We start from the raw sequence: 20,360 nt of genomic DNA, 5'->3' as shown, positions 1-20,360 counted from the left end.
AATAAAATCAATTAAAAAATGTCCTTAAGTTGTCACATTCCAATGCTATGTACATGCTTCTTGAAAATTGAGGCTGGCAATGCTTTTGTGAATAAATCTGCTAGGTTGTCACTTGAACGAATTTTGTAAATGTCAACATCTCCTTTCTTCAGAAATTCATGAATGTGAAATAACTTTGGTAAAATATGTTTAGTTTAATAACCTTTTATGCACCACATTTGATTTGTACAATACATGCTGCATTGTCCTCATACAATATTGTTCGCGTGTCATTCTCCAGTGATAATCCACTTGTTACTTTAATGTGTTGGATTATAGTTCTTAATCATACACATTCACAACTTACTTTGTGAACTGTCAATATTTCTGAATGATTTGAAGAGGTAGCAGTGATCGTTTGCTTTATAGATCGCTATGAGATAGTAGTATCACCACATGTAAAAATATAGCTTGTTTGTGAGCGAGCTTTATAAGGATCAGAAAGATATCCAGCATCAGTATATCCTTTCAACACAGACTTTACTCCCTTTGGGTAAAACAAATTCATATCATATGTGTCGCGTAGATAACGAAGAACATGTTTTACTTTATTCCAATGTCTCTGAGTTGGTGTAGAACTAAACCTTACCAGAAAATTTACCGCAAAAGTTATATCTGGTCTAGTGCAATTTGCAAGATACAAGAGTGTTCCAATTGCACTAAGATAGGGTACTTCAGGACCAAGGATTTCTTCATCATCTTCTTGAGGACGAAAAAGATCATTTTTCACATCAAGTGAACGAACAATCATCGAGGAGCTTAATGGATAAGATTTATCCATATAAAATTGTTTCAAGATTTTTTCTATATAAGATGATTGATGAATAAGAATTCCACTTGTTAAATGTTTAACTTAAAAACCAAGGCAAAATTTTGTCTTCTCAAGATCCTTCATCTCAAATTCTTTCATTAAGTAGTTAGTAATCGTTGAGATCTTTTTTGGAGTTCCTACTATGTTTATGTCATCAATATAAACCTGCGACTATAGCAAATTCAGAATTTATCTTCTTAATGAAAACACAAGAACAGATAAAATTATTTTCATATCCAATTTTCAACAATATTCACGTAGACGGTTGTACCACTTTCGTCCAGATTGCTTCAATCCATAGAAGGATCTTTGTAATTTAACAGGATACACTTGTTGTTGTTTTGGATTATATGCTTCAGGCATTTTAAATCCTTCAAGGATTTTCATATATATGTCATTATCCAATGAGCTATATAAGTAAGTTGTTACTACGCCCATAAGGCGTATGTCAAGTCCTTCAGAAACTGTTAAATTAATCAAAAATATGAAAGTAACTGCAACCATAACAGGGGAATAGGTTTCATTATAATCTATACCAGGCATTTAGGAGAAACCTTGTGCTACAAGACGCGTCGTGTATCTCACAATTTCATTCATTTCATTTCTTTTACATACAAAAATCCATTTATACCCAACAGATTTGACATTCTCAGGTGTTTGGACAACTAGTCCAAATACCTTATGTTTGGCTAATGATTCTAGCTTAGCCTATATTGCTTCTTTCCATTTTGGCCAATCATTTCGATATTGACATTCTTCTACAATTTTAGGTTCAGGCTCATTATCATTAATAATTTCTGAAGCAATCGCATATGCAAATACATTGTCAACAACAACTTCATTTGTTCTCCGCATATTTCCAAATTTTAATGAGATCTCATAATATTTTAGTACCAGAAACACTTCTGGTGTTATTTCTGTGGAAATATGGGATTGTTAATCTATATTTCATTTAACCTCTTCATGAGTGTTAATGAACTCTTTTGGAGTATCACTTTATTCATTTCATTTTTCTTTTGAGGAATAGTATCCTTTACACTAATTGGTATACCACACTTCTAACGCACTTTAGATTCATTAGCTACTATTCCTATTGGGTGTTCTTCAGGAACAATCAATCTAGTAGGAATATTTGCAGCCAGAACATGTGATTAAGTGACCATTTTAGTGTCTGTAAAAACATATGGCAATTGATTTGTAGCATTCTGCAAATGAATTATTCTTTGAACTTTAAGTTCACATTGATTTGTGCGTGTATCAAGATTAGACAAAGTTTGTATGTTCCAAAAAATTTCTTGTGTTTTTTATCCTTTTCTTTCTCCTAATGATAGGAGAACTGATTCATCAAATTGACAATCTAGAAATTTTGCTCTATAAAGATCACCTGTTAGTGGTTCAAGATATCTAGTGATAGAAAGAGAATCAAAACCAACATAAATATCAAGCTGACGTTGTGGTCCCATCTTACTTTGTTGTGCATGTGCAATAGGAACATATACAGCACAACCAAAAATTCTAAGATGAGATATATTAGGTTGGTGGTTAAACACAAGTTGTGAAGGTGAAAACTTGTGATATGTAGTTGGTCTAATTCTAATCAAAGACACAGCACGCACTATAGCATGACCCCAAGCAGATGCAGGAAGCTTTGATTGCAAAAGCATAGGTCTAGCAACAAATTGTAAATGCTTAGTGAAGGATTCTGCTAAACTATTTTGTGTTATGAACATGTGCAATAGAATGTTCAATACTTATTCCTATTGACATGCAATAGTCATAAAATGCTTCTAAATAAAATCCACCTGCATTATCTAAACGGACAATCTGAATGGAATGATCAGGAAAACTTGATCTTAACTTTATTATTTGAGCAAGAAATTTAGCAAAAGTAACATTATGAGTTGAAAGTATAAAAACATGGGACCATCGAGTAGAAGCATCAATTAAAACTATGAAATATCGAAATGGTATGCAAGATGAATGGATTGGGCTACAAATATCTCCTTGTATTCTTTGCAGAAAAGATGGAGACTCTAAAGATAATTTAGATGGAGAAGGTTTAACAAGTAATTTTCCTTGAACATAAGAAGTACAAAAATAATCACCAGGTAAAAGAACTTTCTAATCCTTTAATGGATGTCCATGTGTATTTTCAATGATTTGTCGCATCATAACTGAACCAGAATGGCCAAGACGATTATGCCGAAGTACAAAACTTCTAGTCTCGGAGCACTTTCGGTGCATAAAATTTGATTCAACTATCCTTATTTTTGTGAAATATAGACCAAATGAAAAACTTGAAAATTTTTCAAATATGATCTTCTGGTTTGAAACTGCAGATGTAATAAAAAGATATTTCATATCTCCTCATTTTTGGTTTCAACATGATATCCATTGCGACGTATATCTTTAAAACTTAGTAGATTTCTTCGGGATCTACTAGAATTCAACACATCATCAATATACATTTTTGTCCCATATGGAAACATAATGTAAACTCTTCTAGAGCCCTCTATGACATTTGTAGAACCAAATATTGTATTAACATTAATTTCAGCTAATGTTAATTGCAAGAAATATATTTTAATACAAAGAATTGTGTGAGTCGTACCACTGTCCACCAAACAAATATCATGTTCCATTTTATCAAGTTTATTTTGTATGATCTAATAAATGAAAAATAAAATTTAAGAATTAAGAAAGATAACAAGATATTACCAAGCATATTATATGTAAAACTTTTAAAAATTACATAAATTATTTTTTTCAAAATAACATAAACATGAAGATAATTTAATAGTAAACATTTCTATCCCCAATCAAATGATCAATTTTGCCACTAGGATCCTAAAAAAAAATCAGAAACATCAAATCAATATCCAAAGGAGACTCATACTTGGTATCAATGGGTTCAGACAAATTCACTTTTGTATTTTTCCTACCACAACCTCTTCCACGACCTTAAGAAAAAGCCACATTCACTTCAGAGAATGATGTTGAGCCAGTTAGACGAGATTGATGATTTTTCAACAAAAGTTCATTATTTTATTCAGCCACAAGTAAACAAAAAATTAGTCCATAGTATTTTATAAATTTATGCTCTCGAAATTACTGTTATAGGAGCACATTTGAGGCATGAAAAGTCGAATATGTTTTTTCTAACATATCATCATCGGTAATTTTTCCTCCACATAACTTCAATTGAGAGCTAATTTTAAACAAGATTGAATTATATTCACTTACAGTTTTAAAATCTTACAGTCGCAAGTGTATCTAATTATATCGAGTTTTTGAAAGAATTACTATTTTTTGGTGTTCATATCTCTCTTTTAAGTTATTGCAAAGGACTAATGGATCCTTAATAGTAAGGTACTCAATTTTCAATTCTTCGTGTAAATGGTGTCAAAGGAAAATCATTGCATTTGCGCAATCCTGCAGGGATGTTTGATTTCCTTCTTCAATTGTACTTCTAAGATTCATAGCATTGAGGTAAATCTTAACATCAAGTACGACAAATAATTTCTTCCAGAAATATCAAGGGTAATGAATTCAAGATTTGTGAGGTTTGACATCATAAAGTCACTTTGAAAACAAATAAAAATTCAAAGTTAGGTATATATTAAATGGAAATGTTATTCTCACATATATCCCAACATAAAAATATTTAAGGACACGTACTCAAGATAAGAGATATAATTAACATATAAATATAGCTTGATGAAAATATACATGTTTTACAACAATCCCAAGATTTTTTTTTTTTTTCTTTGTGATGGAGGGTTGGACGGAAGGAGGAGTCAATTTTTAACCTCCCTTGTTTTTTTATTTGGGAAAACTTATGTCATTTTTTTTTTTTCTTAGATCTACATTTTTATTTAAATCCATTTGGTATGTAGAGTAAGTCATACTTTTTAATATACTTTTTCTTCTTTCTTTTTTTTTTTTTGAAAAAAAAATTTCTTGATACGTAGGAGTTTAGAATTTTTAAATGTTGTATTTTAGATATAGATTTCAAGCTTAAGATTTAAATTAACATGGTTTGATAGTTTTGGTTTTTATTTTTTCATATTCAAGCTCATTTATCAGATCAAAATTATATGAATTATGAATATTTATATTTTAATTTGACTAAGACTTGAATAGTATTTGTAAAAAAAAAAAAAAGCTAATCACAATTTGAATTTGTGAAATATTTCCTAAACTTTGAAATAAAGTCGCTGTAATGTGTCTTAAATATAGGATTCAAAGTACTTAAGAAGGTTTAGATTAAAATTTTTAATTTGACATATTTTTGTTTGCTTTAGTTTTAAATTTTATTATTATTTATTTTTTAAATTCGTATTTTGATGGTTAGTACCAAATTAGTTAGGTTGTAGATACACACACATATGTTTACAATATATATATATATATATATATATATATATATATATATATATATATATTTGATAATGCATATTATTTTTTAATTAAATCCATGTCTTAAAATTTTCAATAATCATAATTTAAAAATTTTAACACTTAAATATTCAACTAACCAAAATAATTTAGAGCAATATATTATATAAATATTAAATATTATATTAAAATTTATTGATACAATAATAATGTTCAATTAGTAATTTGTTATTTTAAATATAATAATATAGTTTTATAATATTGTATTATGGAGACATATTTGTCGAACCTACCGAAATAGTGAGTACAATTTGGTTTAAAATAATTCTCACATGAATGAGATTTCCATGAAACTTACCTCCCACAATAATATGCCCATCTTTTGTAGGAATCTTTTGATTCCCAAGAGTATGAACATTTCCACTAGTGAGATTCTCGTGCACAACAATAATAAAAACCTTCAGTCCCACTATGTGGAGCCGGGCTATATAGATCCTTTTCCAAATCATGCGATCGAAAGTATTTTCTTCAACTTATTTAAGAGTTAATAAAAATTTTCTCACTGCCTTATTTCAAGTTATTTTATATTTTATCTCTTCCTCTTCTAGCACCATTAATAATGACTAGCACACTCCTCTCTGTACACTATTTGGTCTGCATTTTCAAATGGCTAAACCGTACAGTGTCTAACTTATTGCGAATATGTTCTATCATTTATTGTTATACAATTCATCCATGATCCATCTTAGCATGCACATTTCAGCCACTTTGACTTTTAGAATATGTGGTTTATTAGTTGTCTTCTGCTTTAACTTAATGTACTATGTTTCCAATTTCTTTCATCACTCGCATAATAGATTGAAAATATTAAAATCTATTTTTTGATTCTCAAGTTTAACCTCTAAATTCTAAAGTTCTTTTCCATAGCTCTAATTTAGATTTTACCCCACTATTACTTTCATCAATCAAAATAATATCCTTTGCAAACATAAACCATGAAATTTCATTTTGAATATTTATAATAAGTACACCAATCATTAAAGCAACCAGATAAAAGCTCAAAATAGAACCTTTATGCATGCCTATTGCTATTGTAATTTCTCTATAACTCTCTTCCAACAATATTAACCTAAACTGCTACCCTTGACATATACTTAATATATCTGTTTCATACTTCATTCTTTTTTAAAGTCTCCAATAAAACTTTCCCAGATACTTTATCCAATGTTTTCTTTAAATTAATAAAAATCATATGCAAGTCTCTTTTCTTTTCTTTTCTTTTCTTTTCTATGAACTGATCCATTAATCTTCTTAGTAGGTAAATAGCTTATATGATTAATCTTACAAGCATAAAACCAGGGCATATTACATTGCTTCATAATTAAAATCAGAGGAGAAACCTGGGAGAATGTCAAGAATTATTATTGGAAGCATGGAGCAGGAGATTGTTTCTTGATACAGGTCCTTAGAAAATATATGCATAATGCAGCAACTGTACATATCACTTGCAAGGTTTATATATAAAAATATACGCAATAACAGCGTTGTCGATGCGATGATGCAATCAAAAGGATGATTATATTAGCAAATATGGGGTGAAACTGTGAAAGAAACTATTGGTGGAGGCTACAGCGGTGTCTGATACCCGAATGTGTTCTCTCCACTGTACGTAACATAGAGAAACCCATCTTCATCCTTCTTCTCGTCATATATCGCAGACATAATTGCCCCTATAAAAGTCCATGGAAAAATGGCATGGTAAGTCTGGTCTTGATCTTAATCTAAGCACCCAGCAGCTTCAAAAGACACCAAAACCCAACTACAGCATCAAACGCTGGAAGTTGTGAAATTACCTGTGGGTGGGAGGACATTATCCACAAAAATAAAAATTGCTTTCTCTGCACTCAATTTGATTCTTTTGCGAATTACATAGACAAACTGTCCCACCGTCAAATCAGCCGGAACAAGATACCTGTAATTTTCATTGTCAGGCTATAAACAGAACCTCATCACTCATAAGACAGACAAATAACATGAGAAACTTAATCAAGATGGAACAGCCCCCCAACATTCCGGAAATCTCTCCCAATGGCTTCACAGCCATAACAATCAAATGGCATCACAAATAGCAGCATAACCACACAACAATGGCATGTTTATACACACACACATATATACAACCTTCTATAAGGATCACAGCAACCATAGTCCACTGCCTGTTTCTCCAATAAAGAACCAAATGTTCCTCCAATAAAGAGAGTCGAATACCAAAGAATCTAACAAGGGGCATTGGCAAAGTAACAAATTATTTTTCTTCTTCTTCTGGGCTAACCACAAAGCATCATGAATTCATCCTCCTCCATATCATGATAATCACTAATAGCCACTTAAAGAATCTTTTTGAGGACATTAAGGATCCAAACTGGGGCGAGATGACCCCAAAGTTCCTAAAAATACAAATTTTTCTACCAGGTTAACCATAAAGCATAGTGAATTATCCACAATGGTGGCATGGCAATCACTATATATGCCATAATGCACTAACACCTAGGCATTGGCAAAGTAACAAATTATTTTTCTTTTTCTTCGGGGCTGACCACAAAGCATCATGAATTCATCCTCCTCCATATCATGATAATCACTAATAGCCACTTCTTAGAGAATCTTTTTGAGGACGGAAAGGATCTGTACTGGGGCCAGATGACCCCAAAGTTCCTAAAACTACAAATTTTTCTACCAGGTTAACCACAAAGCATAGTGAATTATCCACAATGGTGGCATGACAATCACTATATATGCCATAATGCACTAACACCTAGGTGTTACTAAGTTTAGTTACTCCTTTCTTGTGGGGCACAAATGGCATTACAAAATATAATCAAGAATTTACTTCAATTCTCAAATTTTTCGTCACATTGTCCAATGATTTTCCAATATTATACGGCACCCAAATTCAATGAACAAGATAGGCACGAAATGAACTTTCAGTCCAACAATCAGGATCATTTTTTGAGCTCTCGTGAGGGCCATATAAAAAGGAAGTCCCAAAACAAGAAGCACAATGTTGAGACACCAATCAAAAACCATGCATATAAATAGTCAAGATCAGCAAAACACCTTGAAGTTATTATACACTTGTTTGAGCATAATTTATGCATGATATATAAAAACTAGTTTTAGGTGCTGTTTGGCATAACTGTTAAAAACTATGAATACAAAAACCATAAATTAAAACTAAAACTCGAAATAGAAATTAAAATCCAAAACCAATAACATATTTGGTTGATATTTCTAAAATTAAACAAATTAAAACTTGATGGAACAAATACTTATTTTTATCCCTAAATTGAATAACTAAAAATATAACTAAAATAATAAATAAAATAATACAAACTAAGAATATTATAATAAAAGTAAAAGTTATTATTATACTTAATTACTATATTTCAAAATTCATTTTACATGAAAAATTTTATTGTACAAGACACTGAGAATAGTAAAAAAAAATATTTTTAAATTGCCTTTTATTATTATTTTATTTTTTAAAATTGTGGACATTTTCGTTTTAATTACATTTTGAATTCATATGATCATTTAATTTTAATTAAAATCATGTGCAAGTTGAATGATTTAATCCGCAAAAATTAACCATATATTAAATTATTCTTGGGATTGCCAAAACAATTGGCAGTCATAAATCCTCGTTTTTAATTTTTTCAAACACAGCTGATAATCAACAATAAGAACAAACAATTGGCAACATATATAAACACTTTTTTGATAATACGATTCTTCATTGTACACAAACAAAGACAACGGAAAACAAAAATTATATCAAACCTACCTTTACTTTTCTAGAGAAAATAAAGGACTTAAAATAACCATTCATTCGTTGAATTGTGAGTAAATATGTATATACTTCTTAAAAAATAACACCATGTGGTCAATTAAGAAGCAAATTAACGAAGTAATAATCACAGTCTATACCACTTGAGTAGAAAACTAGGAGCCACGTTCATTATCTCTTCAATACTACAAAGATAAATTATATGTCCAATACCGGCCCACATCCCAAAAATAATTTATCAGCAAAAATACAACTGTAATAAAACTCAATATGCATCTTACTACACTCGATATATTCCCAATATTAAATATTTCACTAGAAAAACCAAACCAGTGTCCAACTATTGCTACTTTTCAACCCCCATCACCACATTGTACCGCCATACTCCTAAATGTCACTAGGGCTCTAACATAAATGGTAAACAAAATAATCAAATAGAGCCGAGTGGTTTGGTTCAATTCCTTTGAATCATTGGATAGATTCCAACTCCAAATATGACAAACTTGTTTGATTCTGTACTTGGTTCTACCAATAAATGGAACGGAACCAAACAAACTTGGAGGACATAATAGAACTGAGCTGAATTGGGCGAGGCCTATCTAAATGAAACCAACACCCAAAAAAAAAAACCATGTTCAAACTTCAAACTAAAATTGTATTTATCAAGCTGTAAAAAGTGACAATTGAAAGGTTCAACTAAGAAACCATGTTAAAATTCTAAAATAAATTTGTGTTTCCCAAGAATCCGTAAGAGTGATATCTGAACCCTTGAATTAAAGGTTTAGTTTTCTTTGCATAATCACTCAATTCAAATGGTGTTGCACAAATAAATTAAAGCTAATAGAAGGTCAAAATTGTTTCTATGTTATCTTAAGACCCAAAAGCTGGATGTTTTGTCATGTTTTTTCTTTTAACTTAAGAGGGGATTCATGATGCAAACTTTGAATTTGGAACTTGAAACTTTAAATTTGGATTAATTGTTTTGGTGAAATTTTAATGGACAGTTGCATTTATAAGTTACCCTGACTTGGAAAAAAATGTTGTTTTATTCACATATATAATCTTGAAATCTTTATCCTAGAAATTAAAACTTGGAATTTCTTTAGGTTTATGAAATTTGTTTGGACTAGCAAGTGCAGGTAATTGGTAGCCAGCACATGAATGAATTAACTAAATTAAATTCAGCCATGTCAAACAGAAAGAGTATCTTTTTGTCATTTTCAGTTAAAAAATAGAATGTTCTAAACTTACAGCCTAAGAATTTCATAATAAATTAATTCTTTTCAAGGCCAAGAGACCCATATAATGTCTCAAATTAATTTTTGTCATTAGGTTATTTGTTAGCCATATGTACTTCACCTGAACCAAAACAAACTAATTAGAGAACTTTGGTTTGGTTAATTTAGTTCAAAGGACAGTTTAGGTCAGTTTCATACAATCAGACTTTCAGACCCCAATTTTGTCAAAAGACTCAAAACTGAAGTAGTTTGGTTTGGTTCCATACCAAATTGAACCATTTACACCCCTACATGACATTCCCCCTATGATGGTGTGCAGCTGAGTGGTAAAGGTACAACCACTGCCATGACATTGTAAGGATGTATCGGGCACCACCACCAATTCATTGAATAAATAACATTAAATCATTTTTTTTAACAGCCATTCTTTCTTTTTTTGTCATGTGGAAGCCTACACTGATCATGGGCAACAGAGCAGGAGGTAGCCATCTCCATCCCAAATCCCTTCCTACCTCTCCCAGATTCGAACCCAACAAGGATATCTCAAGCTTTGACTATTGGGATGTCTCATATGAGACAAACAGAATGCATTCAAAACCAGAACAGCTTTTTTTTTTTTTTTATTGCTTCCAGGATTTTCATTTCTCCATTACGGCAGAACATGACAAAATGCCCTACATGATCATGTATTTTCAATAATGATACAACATAATTCTTTACATCGCAGATATTGTCTTAGAGCATTTATCGGTGTGTGCAAAGGGGAGAAGCACTAGAAAATACCAAACAAATAATCCAAGAAACAGAAGTAATATTATGTGGTGCTTACTTTTTCTTATCTATATTTGGAATATCACTTCTTTCTGCCTTCTCCACTATCACCTTAAATCACAAAAGCATGTTTATGAACAAGTCAGATTGGAAAATAAGAAAATATAATAGGATCATTACAAGATGCACTTATTTATTCATAGAACAATCATGATGAAATATCTCTTTAATATATATATATAAACTAAGCAGTTCCCATTAATCATAAGTAACAATATCAAAGAAATGAGAAATCAGAGATTTAAGATATCAAAATCATTTATACATTTTTATTTCTAAATTCTCAACTTAAAAATTAGCACACCTAAGATAGTATCCATGCAGATTAACATGGGATCATGTTCAATCCTTAAATATCAACTAGTCTGCTCCACTATTGAGTCACTACTTGACATTTGACATTTTAGCCATTGACAGCATCTTACAGGTCAACCTATCAGTCTGATAAGATTATGGCTTTAAACTTCCAAGCACCTCAACATGTTATTTCCAACTCCAAGGTGGGCACAGTTAAAGCCTGATATCAATATGTCTAAATCCATGACTTCAAAGAACACTCAGACTTAATGCTCTCGCTTAAATTCCAACATTATTTCACACAATAATTATCGCCAAGAATGACTGCAATTGAAGGTTAACTTTAAGTCAGAGTTTAGATTTTAGAACAGCTGATTACAAATCTTTGTCAATATAGTAAGTTGCTGTATTGAGAGTAAACTACTATTTGCCCCCTATTGAACATTCACTTAAATTAGCATGGGGCAAATTTAAGGAAAATACCTACACTGAATTTTTTTTATCATGTTTAAGCAATTTCAAAGCTGAGCAATTCCTACAAAACTAAAACATTGGCATCTTAAAAAGAATTCATACTTTGTGGCACAAAAGCTTTCTGAATGCAGGATGCAGCCAGCATTATTAACTCCTGTTATTCAAATTGTTTAACAGCATATATAGCCAACTAATGCTCTACAATCACAATTATCCACAGCCTTGTCTAACAGCATTGCCCATACCATTTTTTCCAATGCCCTTTTTAACCAAAACATATGGAGCCAACAATCCGACTACTACTTCTGGAAACCATTTAGACACAACATTTATTAGGATATTGAAAAAGGGTCCATATGTAACAAAGGGATCAGGGTTAAGCTATTAACTTTGAAAACTAGAATATAATTCTCACCGGAATTCTGTCTGGGTATTTCTCCCTTATCCTAGCAGCCTCAGCACGTCTTTTCTCTGAACATGGATAATATCAAGGGTTCAGAAACGCAATGAAATCATCATTAACCCATACTACAAAACAATAAAACATACCAAAGGCAGACATTTAGACATAATTATGAAAAATCAGGCATTAGTACATACCCAAATCATGCTCTTGCTTGAAGTAACTCTTTGCCATATTTTTCTGAAATTGAAAACTTAAAAACAGTAAACTTTCTGCCGTTTATTGACACTTTAAAAAACAATAAAAAAAAAAAATCCAACCCGTGATTGGTTGAATAACACGATCCTCAACAAATACACACAATAAACCAGCAAACCCCACAACCCTAAATCCCAAATTTGTAACTTCGAACAACACGCATCACTAATAAATATCATCAGCACCAGCATGAACATATATATATATATATCAAAAAAAAAAAAAAAAACAATCTATCAAGACACAAAACCCTAAAAGAAAAGTCCGTGGAAAGAAAACCGTGAAAAGATCAATCAAACCCCCAAATCAAAAGTAAACTAAACCCTCGAATTAGCCGCAAAAACTAAACATCAACTCACAGGACAAACGCAATCTAAAAGGCGGTTCGATTCATCAATCATCCAGAGACGCAAACTAACAGCAGATTTGAATCGAAGAAACCAAAAGGAGGAGCAACCCACAAACCTTGTTGACAGTTGCGACGACCCTTCGCAGCTGGTGGTTTGAGAAAGATAAAAAAATATGGCGGCCTTGCTTCGATTTTCAACTATATTTATATTATCCTCTCTGTGCTTAATAATATAGAGAAATGGGAAATTTAGAGTGCAGTGCAGTCGTTCCTAGGAACGCAGAGACGTGGGGTACAAGAACTTCCGTGGGTCCCAGGTCCAGACCGATGACGCGGCCGTTAATCAGCGTGATTAGTTTTGAACCGCTTGATGTGGCGGTAGATAGAGCCGCGCGACGCGAGGTTCTTCTGGATATGCCTTGATTCCTTCTATGTCTACGGCTCTTCCGTCCATACCTGTTAAGCTTTTCTTTGACAATTTTAACCCTGCCCTGAATGCTCAGCAACGAGTCAGTTTGCTGACTTGTCAGGGCTATCTTTGTCCAAGAAAATAGTAGGGCCGCGAGAGACGGAGTTTAGGCCAATCAAGAAACTTTATTTTTGGGCAAGGACAAAACTCCATTAATGCGAGTGACCTCATCCAATTAATTTTTTATAAAATATGGGTCGTAAAATAAATCTACAAAATATAAACGGAATATTGTTGACCAGAAAAAAATACATAAAAGTCAAATTTCTTACCCAATAATTAATAATGACTAATGATTTATGCAATTTGTTATTATTTTAGTACAGTATAATCGCCTGTATTTTTATTTCTTTAAAAAAAAAAATATTAAAAGAGACGTGACTTTTTTATTAAGAAAAACACGCGCTAAAAAAAAGATAGTAATTGAATTAAATTATGAAAGTTGGTGTAATCAAAATTAATTTTTATCTTTTTGCAAACCTAGTCTTGAAGCGAGAGTCATTATATAGGGAGCCTCCCTTCCCGGCTTCTCTTGTGGACATCACACAAATGGAAAAGAATTGAAGAAATGCCTAAAATAGAGAATTGTCATACATTCAATCTGTCTTAAAAATAAAATTAGGCAATAAAAAATTCGAGGGTCTGCTTTTTGTGCATAATATATTGTGTTTATTATTGTTCAAAATATGCCTACTATTTCTAAGGCATACAATTTTTCTTTTATAGTAAGTGCATATTTACGTAGCGTGCCTTCTTGTAAAAGACATGTTTTAAATGTATATTTTCTACTATAATCTCCATTAGAGCAATTCATTTGGTGGTCATTCTTGAAATCAAACAAGTATAACGTATCAAACCATTGGTCCTCTAACTTGTCTTTTTTACTTTTAGAAAAATGAAGTTGTCACTTTATTTTCTATTTGAAAAGGCAAAATAAAGAAAAGTATTTTGAAGAAAATTAGCTTTGGGAGTACAATTATGCTTAGGGAAGTTAACACTTCAAATTTCTTTTCTTGAGAATTTAAAAAGTTAGCACTCTAAAACACTTATTCTATTGAATGGATGTCATGTTTGCTCTCTCTCTCTCTCTCTCTCTCTCTCTCTCTCTCTCTCTCTCTCTCTCTCTCTCTCTCTCTCTCACTCTCTCTCTCTCTCTCTCTCTCTCTCTCTCTCTCTCTCTCTCTCACTCTCTCTCTCTCTCTCTCTCTCTCTCTCTCTGTGTGTGTGTGTGTGTGTGTGTGTGTGTGTGTGTACAAATCAAACAAATCAAGTAATAAGAAAACACAAAACACACACACACACACACACACATAAAACATACACATGCATGCAAGCAATGAGACAATGCAAAGGGAATTGAGTTTTTTGTTTATTATGATTGAATCTACAAATTAAATTACCTATATATCCTCAAAGAGGAATCAAGTCACCCGTAGTTTGAAAATTATTTTCAAAAACAACTTTGAAAAGCATTCATTGGATGATCTTTTGCAAAATCATTATTGAAAAACATTGAAATCTTTTAAATATCTTGAAACAATCATTGAAAAAGCCTTCAATTCTAGATTAGAAAATGAGTTCTTCAATGAATTCTTTGTAAAAAAAAAAAGTTTGAAAATAAATTGTATGCATATGAAAATCATTTTTTCCACCCTCAAGTTGCCTCATGGGTGATCTTCTTGAAAATGATTTTACTTTTGTAAAAACTTGAAAATGATGTGGATTTTAACCACAAACCTGACTTGAAATCCTGTTAAAAACATGAAGAACACCCAAAAGCTGCATCATAAATATATGACCCCACGGTTTTGTAGAAAACTCTGAGAAAACCTTTCAAAGCTTTAAGAGAAACATGAGTAATCATGTTTGATTTCATGAAAACTTTATTTTTGTGGAAAAATCACAAAAATCCTTGCTAATTCTTGACAAGACTCAATGAACTACACTTAAGTAAGTGTAAAAAGTTAAAATATGGCCAAATCCCACAAAAAAAGTATGAAAGAGGTGCAAAATTGCACCTCTCGAGATTTGGCGATCAACCGCCTACTAGAAAATTTAGAGGGTTGATCAATTGCTTGTAGCCTTAACAACTAATTTTTTTCAAATATGCATTGGCTAGTTGATTGCTTGCATGGGTTAGTCAACTGCCTACACTATAAATTGCATTTTTCGTGCCAATTTTGGCACTTTTCTCATGCATAGGCATACACATCTTAAAGATAAAGAAAAGTACAACAAAATGGCATAGAAAACATCATGGAATCTTGGAGATGACAAAATCGATCACATGCCAAAGCTAGAACATGCCTATAAGGAACATATGTATGTCATACATGAAAATGAATGAAATTTACAATGGAAAAAGGGTTGGGTACTGACCTTAGAATGCGCTTTCCTTTTTTAGACAAGTAAGGCCCTCTCTTTCGAAAGATCTCTCCCCAAATGCTCCTAAACAAACTTGAAAGAATGAATTTTCCTTCTTTCTTTTTTCACTCAAAACCCTCCTCCAAAACCCCTTTTCCTTCACAAAATTTCTCTCCTTGCCCTCACTTGGACTTATAAACATCTTGTTGACTGGAGGAAAACACTTTTGAATCTAAATTTTGAAAATTCAAATTTAAAAATTAACTACCAATAACTACCAACCATCAACTGTCATAATTGGTAGTTGATACGTGACATTAAAGGGGCACGTGGTATGCCCAAAACCTCTAACTAATCATATGAGAACAACTCAAAAAATCAATTTTCAGGTAGGTCGATCAACCACCTTAAAGGATCAGTCGACCACCTATGAGCTATGGTCAACTAGTTGGAGAGAAGGTTGGTCCGCCTAAATGGACTAGTTGATCGCCTTTTGCAATTTTCTCCTTCTTTCTTATTTGCTTCCATTTTTCATACATTTGAAAAGGTCCTTTGTTTTAGAATGTAAAAATGATTATCGATAGGACCCACATGCTTGTTGTGGCAAATCCAAGACATCTAGTTAGTGTGAATTGAGGCTCCCAAAACCTCTAACTAATCATGTGAGAACAACTCAAAAAATCAAATTTCAGGTAGGCTGATCAACCACCTTAAAGGATCAGTCGACCACCTACAGGCTATGGTCAACTAGTTGGAAGGAAGGTTGGTCCACCACCTAAATGGACTGGTTGATCGCCTTTCGCATTTTTCTCCTTCTTTCTTATTTGCTTCCATTTTTCATACAATTGAAAAGCTCCTTTGTTTCAGAATGTAAAAATGATTATCGACAGGACCCACATGCTTGTTGTGGCAAATCCAAGACATCTAGTTAGTGTGAATTGAGGCTCCCAAGCATAATACATATTCAATTTTTTTTTAAAAAAATAATGATATTAAGTTTTTCAAATTATTCATATATAATTATAAATTATATTGGCCTCAGAGTCGAATCTAGAGTAGGGTGAATAGGCTCTTTTGTGTATTTAGGCTTTCCTCTACAAAATAATAAACTTTCCAAGATATAAGCAATTATATCACAATATGTAAAATGTAAATCATGTACAAGACATAAAATAGAAGAGTAGGGAAGAAAAGTTCAACAAAAAAATTTAACATGGTTCATCCTCTTGCCTATGTCCACGCCTTGAGACACACTCAAGGATTCCACAATCCACTATAAGTCTCTTTCACTGACGAAGAAACCTTTAAAAACGGAAAAAAAATCTTTATCTCTCACCAAGAGCGGCAAGGTTCACTAAGAACCTTCACGCGAGAACCAATCCCTTTTGCTTTCCAAGAGTCGCAAGGTTTACCAAGAATCCTTACAATTCGTTCACCAAGAACCCTTGAACTAGGTTCACCAAGAACCTTAATTCAACAAGATGACTAAAATGATTTACAAAACAAATGCTCCTTGAATGAGCTGATAATTGATACAATTAAATCCTCACATAACTCTCTCAAAGTTATGTATCACACTATATGTTGGCCATACATGGCTTAAAATCTTGTTATCTTGTTTTGATGCTAATAAACAAGTGAAATTTAATGTATTTGTGTGAGTAATGTTATTTCAGGGCTCACATATGAGAAAGTAAGGTGCAAGTGTTTACAAGGATCAAATGAAGCTTAAATGAGTCAAAGCATGGATTTAAAGATGATATATGAAACCTTGAAGAATATGAGGACATGAATGAGTTGTTGAAAGCCAAGGGATATTAAAGTCCAAAGAGCCAAAGAAAGGCAAAGTGAGAAAGCTCAAAGAATATGGAAGCTTGAAGAAAAGATGAACTCAATCCAAGGACAAATCATGAAGACTCAAGAACTTAGAATGTTAATATCTTAGAAGTCTTTATGTAAGTGCTTTAATGTTTAAAATATCGTTTGAAATATTTTGAAGCTCTTAGGTTAATTTCTTAGACCTAGATACTTTTTAAAATACCTGGAAAATATTTTTATAAGATCAAAAAATTATTTAAAAAAAAAAAGGTTAGAATCATTTTTGGAATAAAAAGCACCAAAAAGAGTTTTCCCAAATGTTGTTAGTTTTTATACAGCCGCATTGAGGTGAATTTTTCTCTATCAAAAACTCATTATTTTAAAAAGTGGTCAACATGAAAGTTGTAGGATTTTCTCTTAGCCTTCTTTTAACACCAAGAATACCTAATTTTTAGTTATACAAAAAAAGTTATGACCAAAACACTGAAGTGGGGTCACTACTGTCAAACATCTGAACACTGTTCAATGGGCAAATTTTTTAAAATCTAATATTTTAAAATATAGCCGTTTGAGCTCCAAAATTTCTAAAAAATTGGGAAACTCTCTAAGGAAACTTTTGAAACCTGGAAATAAGTTTGAAAACCTATAAATACATGGTTTTGCAAATCAAAACTCATCCAAGAATTGAAAAATCTGCTTGTAAAGCTAAAAGCACTCGTGTTCTTCCAAAGCTTTCTTATTCACTCATTGCAAAACTTTTTTGCTGAGATATTCTGAAGTGCTAATCCTTCCTCCTCTGAATTTCTACTGCTAATCCTCATCTAAGAAGGATATTGGTGAATTCTAGACTTGAGCTTCATTGTATTTCATATTGATATTTTACATTCAAGTATATAATGCTGAAATTGTACTAACTTGCTCTTTAAGAGAGTATACTTGTACGCAGATCTTATCTTGTATTTCTTGTAGTTCTTTGACGTTCTAAGGATTGTTTGGATTGTTGGCTAAGCAAGGGGATATTGCTTAGAGAGGCGGGCTCTAGCCTAAAGGAGTGACTGAACGAGGGAATATCGTTTGGATAAGGCGGGCTCTAGCCTTAACCAAGGAGGTTGTAAAGGTTTGTTCCAACCATCAACAAAACAGGTTTAGTGAATCCTTTGGTGGTTTGCCAAGGGTGAGGCGTAGGCTGGGTATAAGCCGAACCTCGTAAAAATCTCCGTCTCATTCTCTTTTTCCCTTACTCTTTATTTTCAGCATATTTAAATTCCATGGATGGTTTATTTGATAATCATATATACTACGTAATATTTGGAAATCAAATAAACTTAAGGTTTAATTTTGATTTGGGTTGCAGAAACCGAAAGGGAGTACGTTGGTTACACCATATCTTGCAGAAACCTTACGGGAGTACGTTACTTAGTTAACATCCCAAAGATAAATTTACCAAGAGTTTATTTAAGTTCTAAATATTTGGAAAGAGTGATTTGATCCATCTATACAGGGCTTTACATCAGCAAGTATAAATTCTCATTCACTACAGGGCTTGGTTCAAATTTGGCAAATATAAACAAACAACCATCATGAGTTGTTACATTACATAAGTGCTGTGTATTGGCTTGTTTGTTTACTTTCTAATTTTAGTTGATTGGTTTGGTTGAATGATTGGATGTTTATATGGTTAAAAATTAAGTAAAGAAACTAAGTTCTTGAGTGCTTAACAAATTAAACAAATCAGTCATGAATTGGTTAAAAGAAATAAAATAAGTTTAAGAAATCTAAAAAGGAATTAAAAGAAATTTTAAAAGCCAATTCACCCCCCCTCTTGGGAAGCTATTCCTAATTTCAATTGGTATTAGAGCCTAGTTATAGAAATTCCTGACAAGAAACTATAAAAAAATTTAATGGCAAACATTGGAGAAGCACCCTTTGGTGAAGGACAATCCTCAACCCACCCACCAATCTTTTGTGGACACAATTACACTTTTTGGAAAAAGAGAATGGAAATTTATCTCCAACACATGGATTGGAAAGCTTGGGAAGTTGTTATGGATGGAAATCTTATTCCCACTAAGTTAGTTGATGGAAAACACATTCCAAAAGAAAAGAAAGACATGATAGACTTAGACTATAAAATGCTTCAGATAAATGCAAGTGCTATAAATGCGTTATATTGTGCATTAGATGCGAATGAGTTTAATCAAGTCATGACTTGCAAAACAGCTAAGGAAATTTAGGATAAGTTAGAAGTAACTTATGAAGGAACTGTCGATGTTAGAGACAATAGGATAGATATGCTAAAAAGTGAATACGAAGCCTTCAAAATGAATTATGAAGAAACAATATCAAACATGTACACCAGATTTACCCACATAATAAACTCTTTAAGAGCCTTAGGAAAAACCTATACTACATATGAAATGATTAGGAAAATTCTAAGAGGTCTACCCTCTATTTGGGAACCAAAGGCCACAGCTATCACAGAAGGTAGAAACCTTAAGACTACGTCTTTGGATGAACTTATAGGTTCACTTCTTACATATGAAATGGCACTGAAAGAAAGAAACCCCGAAACAAAGCATAAAAAATCCATAGCTCTAAGGCATCTAGCCATAGCTCTAGTGAAGAAGAAAGCAAAACAAGTGACCTAGATCAAGATGAATTGACATTCATTACTAAGAGACTAGGAAAATTCTATAGAAGAAATAAAAGGTTTCCTAGAAAATTCTACAAAAAGAAAACTGAAAAAGGAGATACAAGTAGGAAA

At 32.2% G+C, this 20,360-nt stretch overlaps 1 protein-coding gene across 2 annotated transcripts; it reads right to left on the bottom strand.

Moving 5' to 3' along the window:
- Positions 1 to 6,649: 6,649 nt before the first annotated feature.
- LOC131164018 (autophagy-related protein 8f) lies at positions 6,650 to 13,202 on the bottom strand. Of its 2 annotated transcripts, none has more exons than XM_058120914.1 (6): positions 13,062 to 13,202; positions 12,536 to 12,578; positions 12,351 to 12,406; positions 11,163 to 11,215; positions 7,102 to 7,220; positions 6,650 to 6,978 (listed from the first exon to the last, which is right to left on the bottom strand). In XM_058120914.1, exons 2-6 carry the CDS (start codon positions 12,570 to 12,572, stop codon positions 6,875 to 6,877), a joined length of 369 nt encoding a protein of 122 aa, XP_057976897.1. In that variant the 5' UTR covers positions 12,573 to 12,578; positions 13,062 to 13,202; the 3' UTR covers positions 6,650 to 6,874. The 2 variants fall into 2 exon arrangements, with proteins under 2 accessions (XP_057976897.1, XP_057976896.1); XM_058120913.1 differs by having other exon boundaries at positions 12,956 to 13,159.
- Positions 13,203 to 20,360: the final 7,158 nt, after the last annotated feature.

The sequence above is a fragment of the Malania oleifera genome, chromosome 9, assembly GCF_029873635.1.
Source record: "Malania oleifera isolate guangnan ecotype guangnan chromosome 9, ASM2987363v1, whole genome shotgun sequence".
Lineage (NCBI taxonomy): Eukaryota > Viridiplantae > Streptophyta > Magnoliopsida > Santalales > Ximeniaceae > Malania > Malania oleifera.
The sequence above is the reverse complement of the archived record's forward strand: the minus strand, read 5'-3'. Positions and strand labels throughout refer to the sequence as shown.

What these genes read in the sequence shown, in the direction of transcription:
- LOC131164018 (XM_058120913.1), bottom strand. Translation starts at nt 12,997, where the DNA reads ATGATTGATGAATCGAACCGCCTTTTAGATTGCGTTTGTCCT. An exon ending in TTTTAGATTGCGTTTGTCCT is followed by an intron (nt 12,579 to 12,955) that starts GTGAGTTGATGT and finishes TTTCAATTTCAG; the next exon opens with AAAAATATGGCAAAGAGTTA. An exon ending in CAAGCAAGAGCATGATTTGG is followed by an intron (nt 12,407 to 12,535) that starts GTATGTACTAAT and finishes ATCCATGTTCAG; the next exon opens with AGAAAAGACGTGCTGAGGCT.